General features: G+C 33.0%; 1 protein-coding gene across 5 annotated transcripts in view; it reads left to right on the top strand.

The window, feature by feature from the left end:
- Positions 1–20,621, top strand: part of CDK19 (cyclin dependent kinase 19) — a 127,116-nt gene that overhangs the window by 43,860 nt on the left and 62,635 nt on the right. The window contains exon 4 of one of the 5 annotated variants that reach the window (XM_023533386.1): positions 14,555–14,669. The exons of the other annotated variants lie outside the window; for them this stretch is intronic. Coding sequence (XP_023389154.1) covers positions 14,658–14,669 — 12 coding nt within the window. The 5' untranslated portion in view covers positions 14,555–14,657. The remainder of the gene's footprint in view (positions 1–14,554; positions 14,670–20,621) is intronic. 5 annotated transcript variants of the gene reach the window in all.

The following is a 20,621-nucleotide window of genomic DNA, read 5'->3' on the forward strand; positions in this document are numbered from 1 at the left end:
TTGTTCTAGTTTCCTTACTTGTAAAAGAAGGGAACTATATATAAGGTCTTGTCATAAATTTTTTAATTTCAGAATGGGAGCTTCTCTAGACTGTGCACACTTTTGAGGAGCAGAGACCTTGTCTTTTATTCCTAGTTCCTAACATAGTGCCTGGCACATATAGCATGTGTCCCATAAATGCTTGTTGAATAGATAAGCAGAACAAAAAATTCCATGAGCCTAAGTTTGCTTTGCAATATAAATATATTGCTTTAAAATTTTCAACTTGGCATTTTTCTATTAATTATAAAGTGTTAGAAACATCCTACCAGAATAAGGATTGGCCAAGTGATTTTTGACTCCCTAAAATTCTTAAACATTATTATCTCAACCAATATGAACCAATATCACCTGTGTGCAATTTTGCTATTTTAGAGTACCATGATTTGGTATAGCATTAATTCATCTTCCATGAGTTATTTGGAAAATTAGCTGAAATTTAAAGTACACGATTATTAGGAAATGAAAATCCGATTGTAGATGTTCTTTTTGAAATAGAGACTTCTATGTGCTGGGGAATCCATGGGTTCCCTTTTCTCCACATCCTCCCCAGTATTTGTTATCACATCTTTTTGATGATAACTATTGTAACAGGTATGGGGTGATATCTCATTGTGGTTTTGATTTACATTTCCTTGATGAAACACCTATCCATGTACATGTTGGCTATTTGTATGTCTTTGGAAAAATGTCTGTGCAATTCCTCTGCCCAGGTTTTTGTTTTTGTTTTTTGATGTCTATTATATGCAAGGAACTATTTTTTTTTTTATGGTGACATTGGTCTCTACTCAGTTTTTAATTGGCTTTTTTTTTTTTTTTTTTTGCTGTTGAGTTGTATGAGTTCTTGATATATTTTGGATATTAACCCCTTATTAGATATATGGTTTGCAAATATTTCCTCTCATTATGTAGGTTGTCTTTTCATTCTGTTGATTATTTATTTTGCTGTGCATAAGCTGGAAAAGCTTAACTCTTAAAGTCATTCACAGTCTCAATATTTTTATTGAGAATTTGGCTAATAGAAATTTAGAAAATATGCAGAGTTTCTAGATTAAATAGTATTTTATCATTACCTGAATGACTTAGCCCCAACGTGATAGGGATTTGACATAAGTTTAGCATGGATGTTATAGTGTAGTGGCTAAGTGTGTAGATCCTTGTACATTATAAGCCCACTAACATTAATAATTATAAGTTTTATAATTCTTTATGCAGTTGTCTTATTTTTTTCTAGGATCTGACATTTTCAGCAATTGAGAATTACTATATTTTATAAATGAAAATAACACTACTAGAATAGAATGCTATAAATAGAATGATGTCATTTGTTTCCAAAGACTATAGATATACTAGAGCAATGCAAAAATACTAATAAAAGTGAGATATTTTGTGGCAAACTTTGGAGTAAAGGTAGGATTGTAATCTGCAAGTTATCTCAGGGTAAGCACTGCAGCTGCAAGCACCACCTATGAGTATTCTTGGGGCAAACGGGAAATGGATTAAATCATATCAAAGGTAAAGAGTTACAAACAAAAATACATTTATGCTCTCTTTTCTATTTACCCGTGTTGTTTTTGCCTTTACCAATGCTCCTTATTTATTGTGTAGATTTGAGTTACTATTTGTAGTCCTTTCATTTTAACTGAAGGCCCTTTTATTATGCTTTTTGTAGAGCAGATTGCCTAGTGATGAATTCTCTCAGTTTTTGTGTTTGAGAATATTTTAATTTTTCTTTTTTCTTTCTCATCTGGTTCTCCCTTGTTTTTTGCAGGATAGTTTTACTGGATATACAATTCTTGATTGATGGTCTTTTCCCTTCATTATTTTGGCTATTAGTTATCTCACTGCCTTCTGGCCTTCATGGTTTCTGATGAGAAGTCAGCTGTTAATCTTATGAGACTGCCTTGTACATGAGGAGTTATTTTTCTTGCTACTTTGAAGATTTTAGTTTTGTCTTTGTCGTTTAACAATTTGACTATGATATGTGTAGGCGTGGATTCTATTTGGAGTTTATTGAGCTTCTTAGATTGTATATTAATGTTTTTCATCAAATTTGGGAAGTTTTTGACCATTTCTTCTGCCATTTTCTTTCCTAAGATTTCCATTATGTGTATATTTATAGGCTTTATGGTGTTCGACAGGTCTTTGGGTTCTGCTCACTTTTCCTAAAGTTTTTCTTCTATTTGTTTCTCAGACAGAATACTTTCAATTGCCTGTCTTCAAGTTTGCTGGTTCTTTTTCCTGCCAGCTCAAATATTCTTCTGAGCCCCCTCTAGTGAAATTTGTGTTTTATTGTACTTTTTAATTCTAAAACTACTGTATGTTTTTAAAATAGACTTTATTTTGGGGGGCTGTTTTAAGTTTACAACAAAATTGAATGGAAGGTCTAGAGATTTTCCATATACACCCTACCTCCACACTTGCATAGCCTACCCCATTGTCAACATCCCCCACCAGAGTGGTACATTTGTTACAATTGATGAACCTACAATGATACTCAGAGTCCGTAGTTTACATTAGGGTTCATTCTTAGTGTTGTATAGTCTATGGATTTGGACAAATATATAATCACATGTATCCACCACTTTGGTATCATACAGAGTAGTCCCCTGTCCTAAAAATTCTCTATGTTCTGCCTATTTATCCTGTACTCCCTGTCTCACCAAACCCTGGCAACCACTGATCTTTTTACTGTTTCCACAGTTTTGTCTTTGTCAGAATGTCATGTAGTTGGAATTGTACATATAGTATGTAGCCTTTTCACATTGGCTTCTTTCATTTAGTAATATGTATTTGAGATTCCTTCATGTCCTTTATGGCTTGCTGGCTAATTTCTTTCTAGCATTGAATAATATTCCATTGTCTAGATGTACTACACTTTGTTTATCCATTCGTCTACTGAAGTCCACTTGGTTGCTTCTAAGTTTTGGCAGTTATGAATAAAGCCTCTATAGACATTGTGTGCAGGCTTTGGTGTAGACATAGCTTTTCACCTCCTTTGGGTAAATACCAAGGAGTACAGTTGCTGGATCATATGGTAAGAGTATGTTTGATATCCTAAGAAACTGACAAACTGTCTTCCAAAGTGGCTGTATCATTTGTATTTCCATCACTAATGAATAAGATTTCCTGTGGCTACACATCCTTGCTAGCAGTTGTTATTGTCAGTATTCTGGATTTAATCATTCTAATAGGTGTGAAGTGGTATCTCATCGTTGTTTACTTTGAAACTGCTTTAGCCTTCAAGTTCTCCTTGCATAATCTTATGAGGTGAGAAATTAGAGCCTTTTCAAATATTTCCTGGACATGCTCACAACTCTGCACATGGGTATGGTTACATCCTTTACTACCCATTTCCATTTTCAGAAAATTCTAGAAAATGCAAACTAATAGTGGCAGACAGTAGATTGGTGAATGCCTGATGATGGGACTGGAAACAGCGATATTTTAAAGTGGAGCATGAGGAGTCTTTTAGAGATGATGTAAGTCTTCATCATGTTATTTGTCATGATGGTTTCATAGGTGTGTACCTACATTAGAATTCACAAATGGTATGCTTTAAATTTATGCAGTTTATTGAACATCAGTTATACCTCAATAAATTTTGGGGAAAATCAATAAAGGTATATGAAATTATTAATGAATCAAGGGTTTGTAAAAGAGGAATTTGTAAGACTTAATGGATCACAAGCATACCCAGAGAGATTGGCCTTGCATAGGAAGTGGAACAGATAGTTTATCCTTTGAAACTTCAATGAAAGAAGAAAGGCTTTTGTCAACATATGTCAGTTTGCTAGAGAGTTGATAAGGTAGTTACATTCTTGCATGCCTCTTTTGTATGTGTGTGTGTGCGTGAATGTTAAGTGAAAATAAATGCACAGTAAATGGGTTTTATTATTATCATCGATAATAACTTTTTCCTATTTAAACACTAATCAAAGAAATAAAATTTTTAGCTGAAATTGTTTTCACTGTGGTCAGTTATTTTTAAGAATATATACATTTAATTTTTAAAGTATATTATTACAGAAGATACTAAATTATAAAATTCAACATAAAAGTAGCAATTTTAGATTCAAAATAAGAGAATGAAGTGGGAAGACAAAGTATTTATTTAAAAAAATATGCTTTTGGTTTCAGACTGTAAAATGGGAGAGACTATGGACTTTGGATTCAGATAGACTTGAGATTATATCTTGACTTCACCATTATTCTTATATATTTTGGGCAAATTGCTCTTAGTACCAGGACCCATTTTCTAGGTAGCTATAGAAATGAAGCTGTAAAGGGGAGTCAAACTGTATCTTGATTTGCTCCTAGGGATGGCATTGCCAGGTAAAGCAGGCCATGCAGCAGTTCACAGATTGCCCAGATTCTTAGAATCCCTGAGCCTCTAGATCATTCTCAGCTTTACTTTATGACCAGAATATCAGCTGAATCTCATGAAATGTTTTGACAAAGCACTTCTTTTCAAATATGTTCAAGAATCTTATAAGTTCTTAAGAGGGAGGAGTTGTCCATGAGAGCAGAGAATCTGATCCTTGCATATATTTTAGTAGTATATACTATATCTAAGCTCTTAGATTAAAATATGACTAATTTCCACTTTTATTTCTAGTTCATCCTCAGGCTACTTATTTTGACCTATTTAGACTTGAAATTAAATATCTTTCTTAGTCTGTGCACTCTTTTTCTCTATTTTTGGCCTAATAAGGTTATTAATTATATCAACTATTAATATATCTGATTTCTATGAACCTTAGTTTTTTCATATTTAAAGTGGGACTAATAGTACCTAATCTCACAGCAGTGTAATAAGGATAAATTAAAATATGTAAGCCTTTCGGCTCATAATCAGTTCCCAATGAAGGTTAGCTTTTCTTCTTTCTCTTATGTTGAATTCATTAATGTGATGGAAAGGTAAGTTGTGGGTGGCCATAGCTTAGATCAATAATAATAAACAAGGAGCCAGTTATTACTCTTTTTAAAAATTCAATTAATTTTTTGTGGTCTTTGAGTGCTAAATTTATTTAAAATATACTATAGCAGCAGGTACGTTTATGGTTTTCCCCCCAATATATCAATCAATTAATGGATATTGATCACTACTCTTTGTAACGCATAGCGTTGCTTGCTGAGAAAATACAGAGTGGTATTTTCTGGAAGGCGGATTTCTTTTTAAGTCAGTTATTTGAAATGTGAAATGCCTTTTGCTTCAGGAAACACTGATGTAAATGTTGCCCAGGTTACCAGCCTACCCTACCAAAACCCATTTCGCCTGTAGGTAACTAAGTTATGGTACTCTGGTACTGTAGAACCTGAAGACAACTTATAACATTGTTTCTAAGGAGAAACACCTTTAGAATTAAAATCTTATATGCCAGGATACATCTTGCCTCTTCATAATTTTCTAAATGGGAATAGGCTTATCGGGTCCAAGTCATTGGCCAAGGGTCTAAGGCATTAGCAACTAGATTAGGGACTGGGGGAGATGATCCATAGTGTCAGAGGTTGTGGGCTTATGGCAACCAGAGGCGGGAATAGAAATTATATTAAGCAGTGAGGATTGGGAGCTAGGACTTGTGGCGAAAAAGAGGAGCGAGGGGATAATGAGGGAGCTAAGGCAGGCTGGGGACCCGGGAGGCAGCTGATAGGGTTTCAGGAATAACAAGGCATATGAGGATTGGAGGCACTTGGCTAGACAATAGCTGTCTTGAGTCAGTGGAAAGAGCCTAGTGGACAGGGCAATCTAAAGTGACAGAGATCAAAAAATAAAAGATAAAGCGATAGGGATCAGAAATAGAGAAAGCACATAATTAGGGTTTTGGTACAATAACACATTAAAGCAAAGAATTTAGCATAATTGGGTTAAGGAGTTTAGTTACTTCAAGTACCAGTGGATTATCATAATTACATAGAGTCTGACATATTATTCTGTTACTTTGGCTTTATATCTTTTTCTTATATCAGTGACATGAGCTGTTTACATTTTTAATATAGATCTTTGACTTAAATAACAACAACAAAAACCAATCAGAACAGTGCAAAGTTAAGATAAAGTAGAACTTTAACAGATACAAACTAGAGTTAATAGACTGCATTTTGAAAGAATGACAATTACGTTCAAAAACTTAATTCTGTTTTATTATAATGGTATGTAATAGGAATGATATAAACTGATAAAACAAATATTGGTTTATAAGCTTCATAGCACACTCAGCAGCTCAATAATTTTAAAAGTTTGAATGGACTATTTTTCTTAGAAGAATGTTCTAATTAATTGGAAATTTTATAGCTTTTAGATTATAGTGATGTTTAGATAATATAGTATTCAAATAGTTGAAAGTAAATTAGCTTTAGAAACAAAATTATTGCCAGAGGATTAAATTTGCCCAAGTTAATTCTAGGTATTCTTGACAGTAAATTAATATCAGAAAAGAAAAACATATTTGCAGAGTAGTAAGTAACTGAAGCTTGGGTACGAGCTGTTTTGTCACCTCTTTCTCTACAAGTTCTACTTAGAAAAGCTTTCTTTTTTTCTTTCAGATTGTCTGTCTTTCTGATAACTTTACCATACCACCTTATATTTAAAAAATAGTCTGATTAATAAGCCTAACTATTCGTGGTTTTGGTCTTTGGATGTTGCTGGTATTGTGTTCACTCTGTTCTTCCTCAGAAAGAATTCTTAAAGTTAGGTATTTTTATTTCAATAGAAAAACAGGCCAAAGAGTTAAGAACTTTATTTTAAAAAGTGCAACAGTAATGGCCAATAAAAGAAGATGCTCAATTATAGTAATGATCAGAGAAATAGAAAATAAAGCTACAGTAAGATAATACTTTATGCCCATCAGATTGGTAACAGTATCAAGTATTTGCAATGATGTAGAATACTGGAACTGTCATTTGTTTACTAGGTAAACAAATTGCGTAACATTGTTTTATAATTCAGGAAAACAGTTTGTTTACCTAGTAAATAAAGTTAAGATACACATACCTTGTTATGCAATAACTTTATTCCTAAATATAGATGCTGTAAATTCTGAACCCCAATTGACCTAATTCTCCCTTTAAAACAATTATTTTATAGTCCCCTTTACTATCCTGAACTGCAGTCCATAAATGATAAAGCCTATTTATGTGCATAATTTTAAAAATCATTATAATCTTTTATTTTATTATAAAAATAGAAAGTAATTTATAATGAAATAACATATTTAAATATATAAGAACCAGGCCTTTTTATTATAATACCTAAATGCTAATCGGTCATAGATGCATATTTAATTGTATAACATGTAATTGAGTTGACACTCAGTGTGTTATTTTGGGTAGCATTGAGTTACCATTTTTTGTGTGTTATGCTAAGTCTATACTGTGCTATATGTGAATTGATTAATTTGTGGGCTTTGTAACTCAATAGGAGATTCTGAAAAGAAATTCTAATTGTTCCCTAAATTCTTACCTTGATTTCAAAAACACATGTAAAACTTATTAGTATGCTAAGCAATATTTCTATCCTGTCATTTGATTTTTCACTTCACTTCTTTTTCTCTTATTGCTTGTCTTATTTGTTGTTTCTCTTCTTAATTCTTCCTTATGTTTTATGTATTTTCTGTCTTTTTTCCTACCATTTGCCCAAAGTAGGTCTATTCCACAATTGAAGCTGTTTATGATTCCACAAAAACTGTTTGTACTTATTTTATCTGTTTTTCTTCTTATCGAGAATTGTTTTCCTGTCTGTTCAGTTATGCATGATATGTAGATTAACACTTAGAATTTTCCCAGAAGCATAAAGAAATAGATTGTTACATAAACAGTTATTCCATTAAGTTATTAGTAATTTACAATCTTCTAGTTTTCCTCTAGCACAAAAATTAACAATCCAGTGGGCTTTATGGAATTGAGATTCCCATTGTTTCGGGGTTTTTGTTCATATATTAGCATTTTAAAAGTATTTTTAGTAAAGAGTCCTTTGCCTTCATGAAATTTAGGTCAGGAATTGTGTCTGATATATTCACTCTTGAATCCTAGGAATTTATCTAGTACAGTGCTTGGAACAAAGTGGGCTTTTAATAAATTATTGAATGAATATAACAGTTGATTCGGATTTGTTATTTTAACAATATTAACAACAACTAAAGGCTTTGGTGTTTGTCTTGATAAAGTTTTCTCAGTAGTATTAGAAGATTTTAAACTTTCTGCTTAGGGAAATTATTATTTGAAATTAAAATTAAATTTTGTGGACTTTTTATTATTTAAAATTCTGGATTCATTCTGATTCTCCTTCCCATAACTGTGTATGATTTAACGAATGAATGGTGGAAATACTTACATAAATAATTATTTTTCATGAAATATTTGAGTTTCTATTATAATCCAGGAATTACTGGATGTAATTGCTGAGGATACAGTAGTAAGCAAAATTTTTCCCTTTCCCTCAGGAAATTTATAGTTTTGGAGGAAACAGATAAGAAAAATATCAATTTCACCACTATGTAATCAATGCCATGATAGAGTTAAAGCAGAGTATTGGAGGAGAATCTACCCCATACTTGGGAGTCTAGGAGGGCTCCGAGGGGATTTTGCGGTAGTGTAAGTCTGAAAGACAAATAGGAGCTGCCTGGGTGAAGGAGAAGGGAGGAAGTGGGAAAAGGCATTTGGCCTGAGGAAACAACATGTAAGAAGGCCCTGAAATTTTGTGAACAACTGTGGAGGAGTGCACTGTTTAATTTCCTTCTGGCCTACCAAGTTAATTAGTTATTACAACAGCAACATGTAAATTTATGTTGTGTTAAGCAACTGGAATTTTAGGATTATTTACTGCAGCAGCCAGGGTTACCCTCAATGTGCGAATAACAGAGGTACCGTCTAGAGTTGAAACAAAAAATTGATGTTAAAAATAATTTTAAAAATAAACAATAGATGAACTAAAAATGATCATCTGAGTAAAGATGGAGGGGGAAGATAGAAATGGGAGGGTAAATGAGCTATAGTTTCATCTATTGTAACAGAAAATCAATAATGTTTAAAATTGATAAGAATCATGATATAACAACTAGAGATAGGAAATAACCAAATCAAGGAACCAAAACCAGAAAAAGTTAAAAGTTGTTGTATATAGAAAAGGGGGAGATGTGGATCAAAGAATTGTTTGATTATAATTCTTGTTATTTTGTTTTTTAACAATATAAATATATTATTTTGATAAACTAGATAAAAAAAATAGTGTACATCCACTAGAATGCCTAAAATTATGGCTGATTATACCATTGTTGATGAGGATATGGAGGATATGGGGAAGATATGGAAGTATAAAATGATATAGCCACTTTGATAAAAAAAATTTGACAGTTTCTAATGAATTTATACATCTACCTATTGTATGACCCAGCAATTTCATTTCTAGGTATATATATCAAAGACATTTAATCAACAATTATTTACTGAGTTCTATAGGCAATGGTTTGAGGGAAGCAAATTCAATAAATGATAAAAAGGATGAGTTTTTGTGTCTGATTTAGTTTCCTGTTCCGGCACTTACACTTAATGGCTCTGTGACCTTGGATAAATTACTAATCTTTGTCTGTAAAAATAGGGATGATAACATTATTTACTTAATAGAGGTTTGGAAGATCAAGCGAGCTAATGTGTGGAAAGATTTAGCAGTGTTTGGTGTATAGGGTTCATTAAATATTAGATTCTATTATTATTATCCATTCAGAGAGTATATATTGGCTATAAAGTTGTTAGACACTGTTAAGTTTGTTGGGGAAGATAGTTAATAAATAATCACACAAATATTTATACGATATGATAACAGCTAAGACAATCATGTGGCAGAATAACAAGAGAATATCAGTTAAAGTTAGGGCATCGAGAGGATTTCCCCAAGGAAGTAATGCTTGTGCAGGAATTTGAAGGGGAGATTTTTTTTGACATGTTGCGTTTGAGTGCCTTTGAAACATCTAAAGGCAGAGGAAGGGGAGGAGACAATTATGATCTGGATGATGAAGATGATTGTTTAACAGCAATATACAATATGGTTCTTCCCCTCATGGAGCTGAAATAATGTTTGGGGAGATGAGACATATTTTTTTAGTTTAATTAGTACTACAAGACTGAATGAATACATTCTGAAAGAATGGTGTAGTAAGTGGAGTGGGGCCATACGAGGTATGGTGTTCTCAAAGTTTTAGAGATAAGAAAATAGTTAAGATGGGCTTTAATGGATGAGTAGGGTGGAAGGGAGAGGAAAGCATTCTAACGGTAAGTGCGAAAAAAAGGTAGCGGAAAAGGGGGTGGCAAGGGTCTGTGTGGTCAGTTACTAATTATAGAACAATTTAGTATTTATTGAAGCTCAGCCAAGACTCTTTTATACCTAAGTTGGCTTTTATAATGTGTTTTCATATCCCTCATGAGACATTGTGTTATATAACAATTTTATCTTGTATGGTTCTGTCTTTCCTACTTATTGAAAAGTTGTCATTGTTATACTGCTAACCTTTGATATTGTTATTAATACTGTTCAGATGTGGCACTTAATGGTTACCCTTTCCAGCTTGATATTTTAGGGGGAATATAGCATCTGATTTAGTTTTTATGAGAGTGCTTTGTAGACTGTGGAATTACGTAAATTCGAAGTATTATTGTTATTAACTATTTCATATATTTCATGTTACTCTTGAGAACCTAGATGTAAATATTCTTTGCTCTGTATCAAAAGGACCGCAATCAGTGGATTTTTTTCCTCCTAAGTCTTTGACTGAGTTGGGTGTCTGAAAAGCCTGGTTCTCAGTAGTAGGCAAGGTTCATTTTGTGTTTACTGAGCTTCCTTTCCCACTAAATTATGGTGTGTTTGCTATAAACAAAAAGTTATTTTTTTTTTAACACAGATAAAATAAACTTAAGCCGCTACTTTAAAATATTTTTCTAAATTACTCAGTTAAGATAAAAGATTTAAGGGGGGAAAAAACTAGTTAGGTATCTATAGCATTTCAGGCCTTATCTGTTATCAGTTATTACTTAATCAGTTCCCCTCTGCTTCATTTTCTCCAGGCCTGAGTTAAGAGAACACTTAAATTTTGATTCTAAGAGCTTTCCAGGATTAGGAATGTGGATGGTCCTTTAGTAGTTTTACCACACACTGGAGTCTTTTCCTTTATCTTGAGAGAAGGACCTGATTACATCTGTTTATTCCTACTCAAAACAGCTGGTATTAATTTGCTTTTGCTAATACCCTATTAAAATCTCCCAAAGTATCTCCTAATACTTTCCCTCCCAAGTATAGAAAGAAAAAAGTATACGATACTCTGTTATGGCATGATTACAATGGTTATATCATGAAATACTAGGATTATCTTCTTTCCCCCTCTTTTTTCTTTAGTTTTTCTTTACTTCATTGTTCTTTGAAGCTATTGGTATCTTAAAATGATATTAAAATATTGTTCCCATAGTAACACCCTACCAATTTCTTATGGCAAACACTGCATCTTTTACAAGTTGGTTTGTGAAAGAGAAATGTTTTCTGAAAGAATTTATTTATAAAATCAAGCAACCAGAACATCACTGTTTATTTTTTAACAAGCATTTTTAAGAAGACCATATATAACAAGGATTTTACACATCAATGTAAAGTGAGCTTCTCAGTGAGATTTTTGCTTATGTAAAAGTTCCTTTTTGAATTTGTGTTAAATCAACATGTCCCCCTCATAATTAGACGTGAACAACTTAAATAAAAATCTTAAATCCTGCCAAATTTCAGTTACTGTTTAAATATCATACCTGTACCCAGAAGTTTATAGGGTACTTATGAGACCCTATGATACCCTTTTAATGATTTTCCAACCTTTTAGGCTGCATGATAGATTTTGTTCAGGATCTGGGCAGCGGAGGGGTCTACCAGTTTTGTAAAATCAATGTCAAGATAGTTGAAATCTTTTTACATTTAAATTGTCTAAATTTTATTATCAATTTTAAACTGCTTCTTACTATTGAGCTTTAGTGATACCTAATTTCATCTCAGCATTTAATTCATTGTTTCTTCTAGAGGGGTTAGGAAAGATATTATAATTATAACTAAAATTATTAATCCCATATTTTCCCCTTCTATTTACTTTAGTTTTTGCCCTCTAAACTTGGTTTAATTTGTTTTATTAACTCAGACTTTTTGGCTTTTTCAAAATACCAAAAGCACGAACTAATCCATGTGTTTTAGTTTGGCTGTCATTCTCTTTTCTTTCCTTTTTTTTTTGCTGGAATTATTGAAAGCGCTACAGAGCCATAAGAAATCCTTTGAAGCTACCATAGATTATATTTTATGGAGGTTGTAGTTAATGTATTTTAATTACTGGTTCATTCAATAAATTCTAGATGCTGGAGATATATATCATAGTGAAAAAAAACAGACAATAATAATTCTGTCTTAATGGAGCTTACCTAGTGGATATCAGCTGGAGACTTAACTAATTTGGATGCTTTTGTGAATACCCTTTGCATTTGCTTACTTGGCTCTATTCATCTCTATATTCATAGTACCATTTTGAAAGATTCCATTGGATGATACCTTACCCATATCTGTGTAATTACTCATATCTGTAGACTTCTGAGTGGTTTCGTATATTTCATTTTCCAGCTAGATGTCTGTATAGTAATACTTACTGATGTTGCACTATAGTTTGTGCTGTTTAATTCAAGCACAGAAACCAAAAATTAATCTTATCTATTTAGAAGGAGTCTTTTATTTAATAGATCGAGTTTACCCAATTTGATTACCAAATTTTGTTAATTTTTCTTTCAAAAAGTTTTTCATCTTGCTTTTCCAGTTTTGCTTTTATTGCCTTTATCCAAGCCCTTATTATTTCTTTGTACCTAAACTGTAGTCATAGTGTTCTGTTCTCCTTACCTCTCTGCCAATCTATCCTAAACATAGCTGTTGGATTAATTTTCTTAAACTATGGGTATGACTCTATCACTTCTCTGCTCCAAAATGATTCCAGCTAGGTTATGAACCAGACTCTAAAATTTTGAAGGAAAGGGTGGTGGGCAGCCCAACCTTGGGGTCCCTGAGGATCAGCAGGCAGTGGTCAGTTATGCTTCTTCTCCCCTCACCAGGTTCTGCACTTGTTTTGTGTTTTTTTATCTCTTTTTCTTCCCACACACCGGAATAGATAGAAGGAATCTTCTGATTAATAGTGCTTGAGAGGTTATTTCAGAACAAGTTTCTGCCTTGCATCAGTGATTGTTCTTTAGTAAGATTTCATGTACTTCGTTGCATTTATAGTGGCTAGTTTTTGATTATTCCCTTTTAAAACTAGTTTAGAAGGTTTTATGTTTCCTAGTCTCTTAGCTTCTGCAATAGATGGTTAATATCAATTAAAGACTACTTATAAAAAACATATTAGGTATTATGAGACTTTGTTAATCATTCTCAATAATTGGAAGAGAATATTCTTCTAATACTCAGAAGGGGGAAACTCACAATTTATATAATTACTTTAGCTAGCATATGTGTCTGTGGCCATGACTCCCAATAGTCACTTCCAATACTTGCCAGTATTTTTCATTGCAAATTCATATTTTATAATGACTTTAGAGATAAAAGGTAAGGAATTTATTACCTGTATCCATGATTGGAGTTTAGGACTTTAAGAGTCTGTAAACTGAAGGTTAAAAACATTAAAAAAGAAAAGGTTTAAAAAAATACAAGTTTCTATTACTTTGGAAATTGTCTTTTTAAAACCGTTTTTTCCCCCTGACAGTCAAAATTTCTTAGGTATTTTTTTTTCCTTCCGTCATGGATCATTAGTGTATCTGGTTATATTATGTATAGTTTTCATTGTTGCTACATGTGGGAAGATTCATCGAAGTTTCCCAGTGATAAGAATCAAGGAAAATTTACCATGCCGTCTGCATTTATGCAGTCTAGTTTAAATGGAAAAATATTTTAAAAGTACAATAAAAGAGACAAGAAAAGAAAAAAAAGAGAAAAAAATAGGACAAAACTGGTGTATCCTTTGATTTTACTCTAGAGATTGAGTGTGCAGGGATACAAAGTCATCCTTTTTCTTGGCTGGCAAGGCTCTTGCTAATGGAAGCCAGAAGCCAACAGAGCTAAAGAAGCCTCTATGTCTGCCCAGCCAGAAAACATATTGGACAGTGCGAACTGTTTTGACAAGGAGGTGGCTTAATTTGAAAAGGCTGTAACCTTCCCTAAATCTGGATTTGCCCCAACGCTAAAGCTTTATCCTACAAAATCGCGTAAGCAAAAGTAGTGGTATGATTGCAGAGGTCTCGGTGAAGTTCTCTGAACTCTGGATGGTTTGTGACCAGGAGCAGAACAATGAAAGCCTCTTTCAGATGATTCTTCTAGAATTATTGACTTTTTTCCCCTTGTAGTCTCTCAAATCAAAGTTTTAAAGGAATTAGAAGTTAGGCTATTTTCTTTTAGCATACAACCGAATGACATTCTGATGTTTCTTAGTGAAGCTAGTTTCTTTTCTATTTTTTATCCTTTAAGAGTATGCTGATGCCATCAAGAATTCTTGTTTTGTGAACCCATTTTGGAAATTGGAAGGACCATTGAGAGTTAAACAGTGAAAAATAGCTTGCCATTAAAACTGATGGAGTATCTGGTAAGACATCTGGTTTTGCTGCTTTGGTGAAGGAAGAAGCTCCATAGGTCACTTTCAATCATTGCTTTTACATTAGCATTGAAGACTGTGCCAAAGATCATGAAAGAAGTCTTGTCTTATGTCTTAAAAGTCACACTATCCCTTGAATCACTGCCTTGTCAAGGGTTTCTCTTGAGAAATGAGAGTAGAATATAAGGTTGTTTTCTGTTGCAGGGAAGTTCATTGATTCTCCAAAGAACAGGTCTCAACACACTGGGGAATTCTGATTCCATTTGCTGCTACATAACTTTGTGAATTGGGGTTTTCAGAACACTTGTCCTTTGGATTGTTAAAGTCATCGGCATATTAAAAACATTCTGTTTACTGTTGTAGCTCTTTATTCAAGAGAAACACAGTAGCACCCTTCTAATTGAAGTTGGTTTTTTAATTTTCTTTTAAATTTAATATCCTTTCTAATCTAAGCATCCTTTTTAAGTTGGGAGAGTTTCCTTTCTGTTTGATTTTAAGGTTTTCTCTTTGCCTTTGATATATTCTGCATAGAGCACAGCACAAGGCCCAGGACATGTAGCAGACTTTCTTACTGCTTTGCCAGGCCAGTGGATAGAGTTTTTCTAGTCTTCTTTTCACTGACTTCTCACTTCTTAGGCTCTGGGCACTGTGTAGGGCTTTCTTTCCAGGACCTCAAACATATACACCTAAGACATCATCTTCTAGTTTTAAGTAAAAATTTAGAACTCGAGCTCCTAGGGCCTGTTCCCAGGTCTCAGATCCCCATGGGCTTTACACATCAGCTCCTTTTGGCTCTGATTCGATTTCTCTCTTTGTACCTGGTACCTGGGAATCTTCCTTTTGTCTTTTCAGATGCACCATTTAACAGGAGGAGAAAAAATGAAAGTGTCTTGAAAACAAGAGTTATTTTTTAATGGAATCAAAGACTTCCGAAACAAGGAGATTTATTTCTCCATCTCAAGAGATTTCCAGGGTGCTATTATAAATGTTGGTTGAAGTGTGTAGTAGGTCCAGAGCTCTAAATTCTTATTGACTGATTGATCATCTGCTTTATTCCACCAAAGAATTTAAAGTGCTCTTTTGATATATACATAGTCCTTGAAGAGTGACACACTTGAGCTCCTGTTTCCTGTTTAACTGGAAGAGTGTTTGTCAAAGCCTGCGACCATTTTAGGCATGTCCAGATTATGTCTGATTAACTGTTCCAGAAAGATTAGGTAATACTTCTTTAATCTTTCTATAGAAAGACTCTTTGCCATGGTCTAAGGTAGTGGTTCTCAGAGTGTAGTTCCTGAATCCTCAGTACCCATATCACCTAGGATCATACAGTACATAGTGTTCCCATGTCATTCATCAGATATTCTTCTTTGTCATGATTTTCAAATTAAAGTTTGTTAAAATGTTTGAACTCACGGATGGTCCAGTGATGGGTACTTTTTACAAATAGATAAAGTATGAGCTTTATGGCTTTTTTTTTTTTTTTAATATGATGAGAGGGCTTTTTAATTCTAAGGTATAATATGATGTTAAATACTATAAAAATGACATATATGTTGGTATAGGTCTGATTTCCTAAACTCAAGCATCTTTTATTTAAAAAAAATTCCTAAAATTTAAATGCTAGATGTAGAATTAAGGAAATGTTTTACATCTGTAGATTAATTACTTTTTTTTTTTCATAACCTGCCTGCCCCAAGCTTAGAAGAGAAGTTACAGTATTATTTATGTAATTCCTTTGAATGGTCCCCATGGATTTAAAACACAATCAGCATTGTTACACTTCCTTCCATAGAGACAATAATATATGCTTTCTTAATAAATGTAATATGCTTTTGTTCATGAAGAATGTCATTTAATAGTGCCAGCTATTTTAGGATAATAAAATAAAAATATGTACAATCCAAGAATACTTTAAATTATTCTTATAAAAGAAAGATGTTTCATTGTTTTTGGTCTATTACTTCATCGTATAAAAATGCTGTAAAAAGCAAACTGACATTTCAAGGTTCAGAGATTTAGTGATCATTTAAATAAAGTTTTTGCCAGGGTACAGAATATATGAAATAAATGGTAGCACCATTGTAAGGGCAGTAAAGACTCATTAGACTTTTAATTAATTAAGTAAGAAAGTAAGTACTTAAATCCTACACAGTGCCTTGTACATAGGAGTGTTCAGAAAATGTTGGCTGAGTTTAAATGATCAAGTTAATTTTGACCCTGTTAACCTACTAACATAATGTTGACTTTTTCACTTACTGAGTAAGCTGCTATTAGATATGCTAGAGATTGTGAACTGGCCCTCAGAGTCCCAGAAGGCATTGTAAGATGTAAACTTAGAGGACAATGAAGAAAATATTAAATATTAAAGGAGAATAGGAAGTATCCTACTAAATATTGATAAAATCAGTCTATAGACCCGAAGAATTGAAGAAAAGATGGTTGCTTAATGGGTTTAAAAATGAATATTCACAAAAAAAGGCAACCCAATTTAAAAATGGAGAAAGCACTCGAATAGACATTTTTTTCCAAGAAGATATTCAGATGGCTATTAAGCATACAAATAGATGCTCAATATCATTAGTAACTAAGGAAATCAAAGCCACAATTAGATAACACTTCACATCCACTAGAATGGCAATAATAATAATCAAAGGAAAATAATAGCCATTGAAGAAGAGGATGTGGAGAATTGGAGAATTTGCTGGTGGGAATGTAAAATGCTGTGGGAAACAGTTTGGAGGTTCTGCAAAAGTTAAACATGAAATACCATGTGACCCAACAATTCCACTCCTAGGTGTATATACAAGAGAACTGAAAACAGGAGTTCAAACAAAAACTTGTACACAAGTGTTTATAGCAGCATTATTCATAATAGCCAACAAATGTAAACAACTTATGTGTCCATCTTTTGATAAATAGATAAATAAAATGTGGCGTATTTATATAATAGAATGTTATTCAGCCATAAAGAGAAGTGAAATACTGATACTTGCTAGAAGATGGATAAACTTTAACATTAAGCAAAAGAAGCCAGACACAAAAAGCTACACATTGTATGATTTCATTTATATGAAATTTCTAGAATAGGCAAATCCATAGGGACAGAAAGCAACTTAACGGTTGCCAGGGGCAGGGTGAGGGAGGAATGGGGAATAGCTGCTTAATTGGCTTTTGAGGATGATGAAAATGTCCAAGAATTAAATAGCGATGATAGTGGCACAATGTTATGAAGGAACTGGAATTCACTGAATTGTGTACTTTAAAATGGTAAAGTTTCTGTTATACGAGTTTTAGCTCAGTAAAAAAAGAATAATTAGTATGATTATAATCTTTTTCTTGGTAAAATATTACCAAAGTAAAAAATTTTAAATCAAAGAAAACTTTAATTCAACATTGTAATTTTGTGCTTAGAAAAATTATAAAACATTATATTTGGTGAAAATACATATGAAGTCAAACATTTTCAGGTTTTAATAGAAGATATGTCTGTTTTGAGCCTCATTCAAAGTTGCTAGGTACAAAGAACTTTAGAATAAAGTACTACTACAAGGCAGTCTTATGCAGGGTATTGTGCCTAGTATGTTGCTTTTTAACTGGCTGGCCCTCTTTTAGTCACAGAGAGTACGTCTCTTTAACATTCTCCTTGCCATCTTATTCTGGATCTGCTTGACTTCTTACTGTGTGGTAACATGAAACTATATTCTGCTTGATTAGCACTAATCTTGCTCCTTTTCTTTAAGTAAACTATTCCTTTAATGACACTGTTTCCAGCCACTGTGGATAAACCCCTTGTTTATCCTACTTCCTCATGGTTTTGTTCACTTACCTTGGTACTTTTATGTTTCAGCATCCTTGCTTCCTCTGCCTTACTAAGGAAACCTGGACAGCAGGGACCCAGACAGGAATAAGGGAGAATGGGGAATGAGAGCTAATAGACGAAGACCCTGTGTTCTTTGTGAAAACTATTAGAAGAGAAATTGTCCATAGATTTTAGTGCTATGGTTTCAAATAATCCTACTATTTCCAAAGATCAAACATTATTTAATGTTTATAATATACAGCTTATCTAGTAAATTTATGTCTTTTCAGTGATTTTCTTGCTCCTTCTTACTTAATAGTACCAAAATACTTTTTTGAGGAATGAATAAAGCACTAGGATGTTCCCAGTTTTAATTGATGAGGAAATTTGCCTACATCTGCTACAGCTGTAGTATATAAAAGTATATTCGTTGAGCCTGGTATAAAATGTAAGACTTATATAATTCAAACACCATTTTGAAATCCAAGTTATGTTTTCATTTACTAAGGATTTTTGTCAAGACAAGCCTTTCCTTAAAAAAGTAATTAGCCTTGGATGTAGAAAGTATAATTAACAAATAGCACAATTTATTACTTAGTTAATCCTCTGTGGAAAATAGCTGGCATTCAGGGTTTATACATTATTAACTATAAATATGTAGACACTGATATTGTGTATCACAATATATTTCTAAGAAACCTATCGTAGGTATTACTTCTCTTTAATTAGTATAGGATTTTAGCTTCAAAAAGCTTTAGCTTTTTCATGTACTTCAATTTCTTTTCTTGATAAAACATCTTTCATTTATGGCCATTCTTGCTTTTGAGAACTTTATAAGGGATAGCCCTTATACTCCTAAATAATTTGTAAACTCTCTTCCTATAGATAGGATAAGATTAGATCAGCTGTGACTTTCCCCATTGTTGTTTTTTTAATGCAGTGCTTGAATGTAGTGGGGAAATGAGGTGGTAGTGTTATGGATTCAATTCCTCTTGTGTGTTTTAGGAGTGTATTATATTTTCCATTTAGACCTTCTCTATCTTTTGACTGATGACCGATGATTCTGTTCAGAGTTGTTTCAGTGAGGTTGGCTCCTGATCCTATAGATAAGTCACCCAGGTCTAGCAGTGATAAAACATGGTGGTTTGAGAGCTTCTCCCAGATGAGATAAAGATGACTCCAAGATGAGTTGCTGAAGAGCCAGAACAGATCTTCTCTCATAAGACAGTCTTGGCACTTAGACAAAGCATGAAGTGAAGGCTTATATAACAAAACTGTTTTTGTTTGAGTTGGCTTTAAGACTAAATTTGTTTATTTGTTTAGAAATTAATGTTTTTGTTTTTTTGTTTTTCTAAATCGAACATTCTTTTAAAATGCTGTCTAGTACTTTGCATTGTTACATGTGATCTAGTTATATATCATAATATTTTCAACTCTGTACATATTTTATTGACTGAATTAGAGTTAGAAAATGAAATTAGAATTGATACTGTAATCTTTTTTGTGATGATGAATTTCTAAAGTCAAAATCCTATTTGTCTGGAAAAATAGTAACACAATCATATACAGATGTATATCACTAGCAAATAGGTGATTTGCTCATAAGAAACTTAACTCTTTTTTTTTGGTCAGTCTACTCTTGTAGATTTTGATGGTGTGTAAAAATTTCAAGAATAATACAGCTTCTTAAAATGGGCTCTCTAGCACGGTTGTGAATTAGAGTTAGGTTTGTGAATTTCTGTTTTTGAGCCTTTGCTCTTTCATTCTGTATGACATGTGGGCTGATATTTATTTTCTTATATAGAAAACTGGAAAATATTTATTTCCTTTCTGCCTTAAAGAAATTGCATTTCCATGAATAAGGATCCTATGTAAAGTCTAGTTGTTGCTTACATGATAAATTTGTGACAATCTGCTGTTTCTTGCTTATTATATTCTGACGTGACTAAAGCAGACCCTTTCTAGGTTTCCTTCTTACTCTTAAGTGGAAAGGTAAAAAGAAAGCCAGGTGAGATATCAAGTTGTTATTTAAAACTGTTTTAATATCTATAAACTTTAAAAGCTTTAGCTTCTGAGTCCAAGGTGGTGATTTACCTTTCACCCTCTTACCAATTTTCTGTTGAAACAACCCATATGGTAGAATG

The sequence above is a fragment of the Pteropus vampyrus genome, unplaced genomic scaffold, assembly GCF_000151845.1.
Source record: "Pteropus vampyrus isolate Shadow unplaced genomic scaffold, Pvam_2.0 Scaffold101, whole genome shotgun sequence".
Taxonomy (NCBI): domain Eukaryota; kingdom Metazoa; phylum Chordata; class Mammalia; order Chiroptera; family Pteropodidae; genus Pteropus; species Pteropus vampyrus.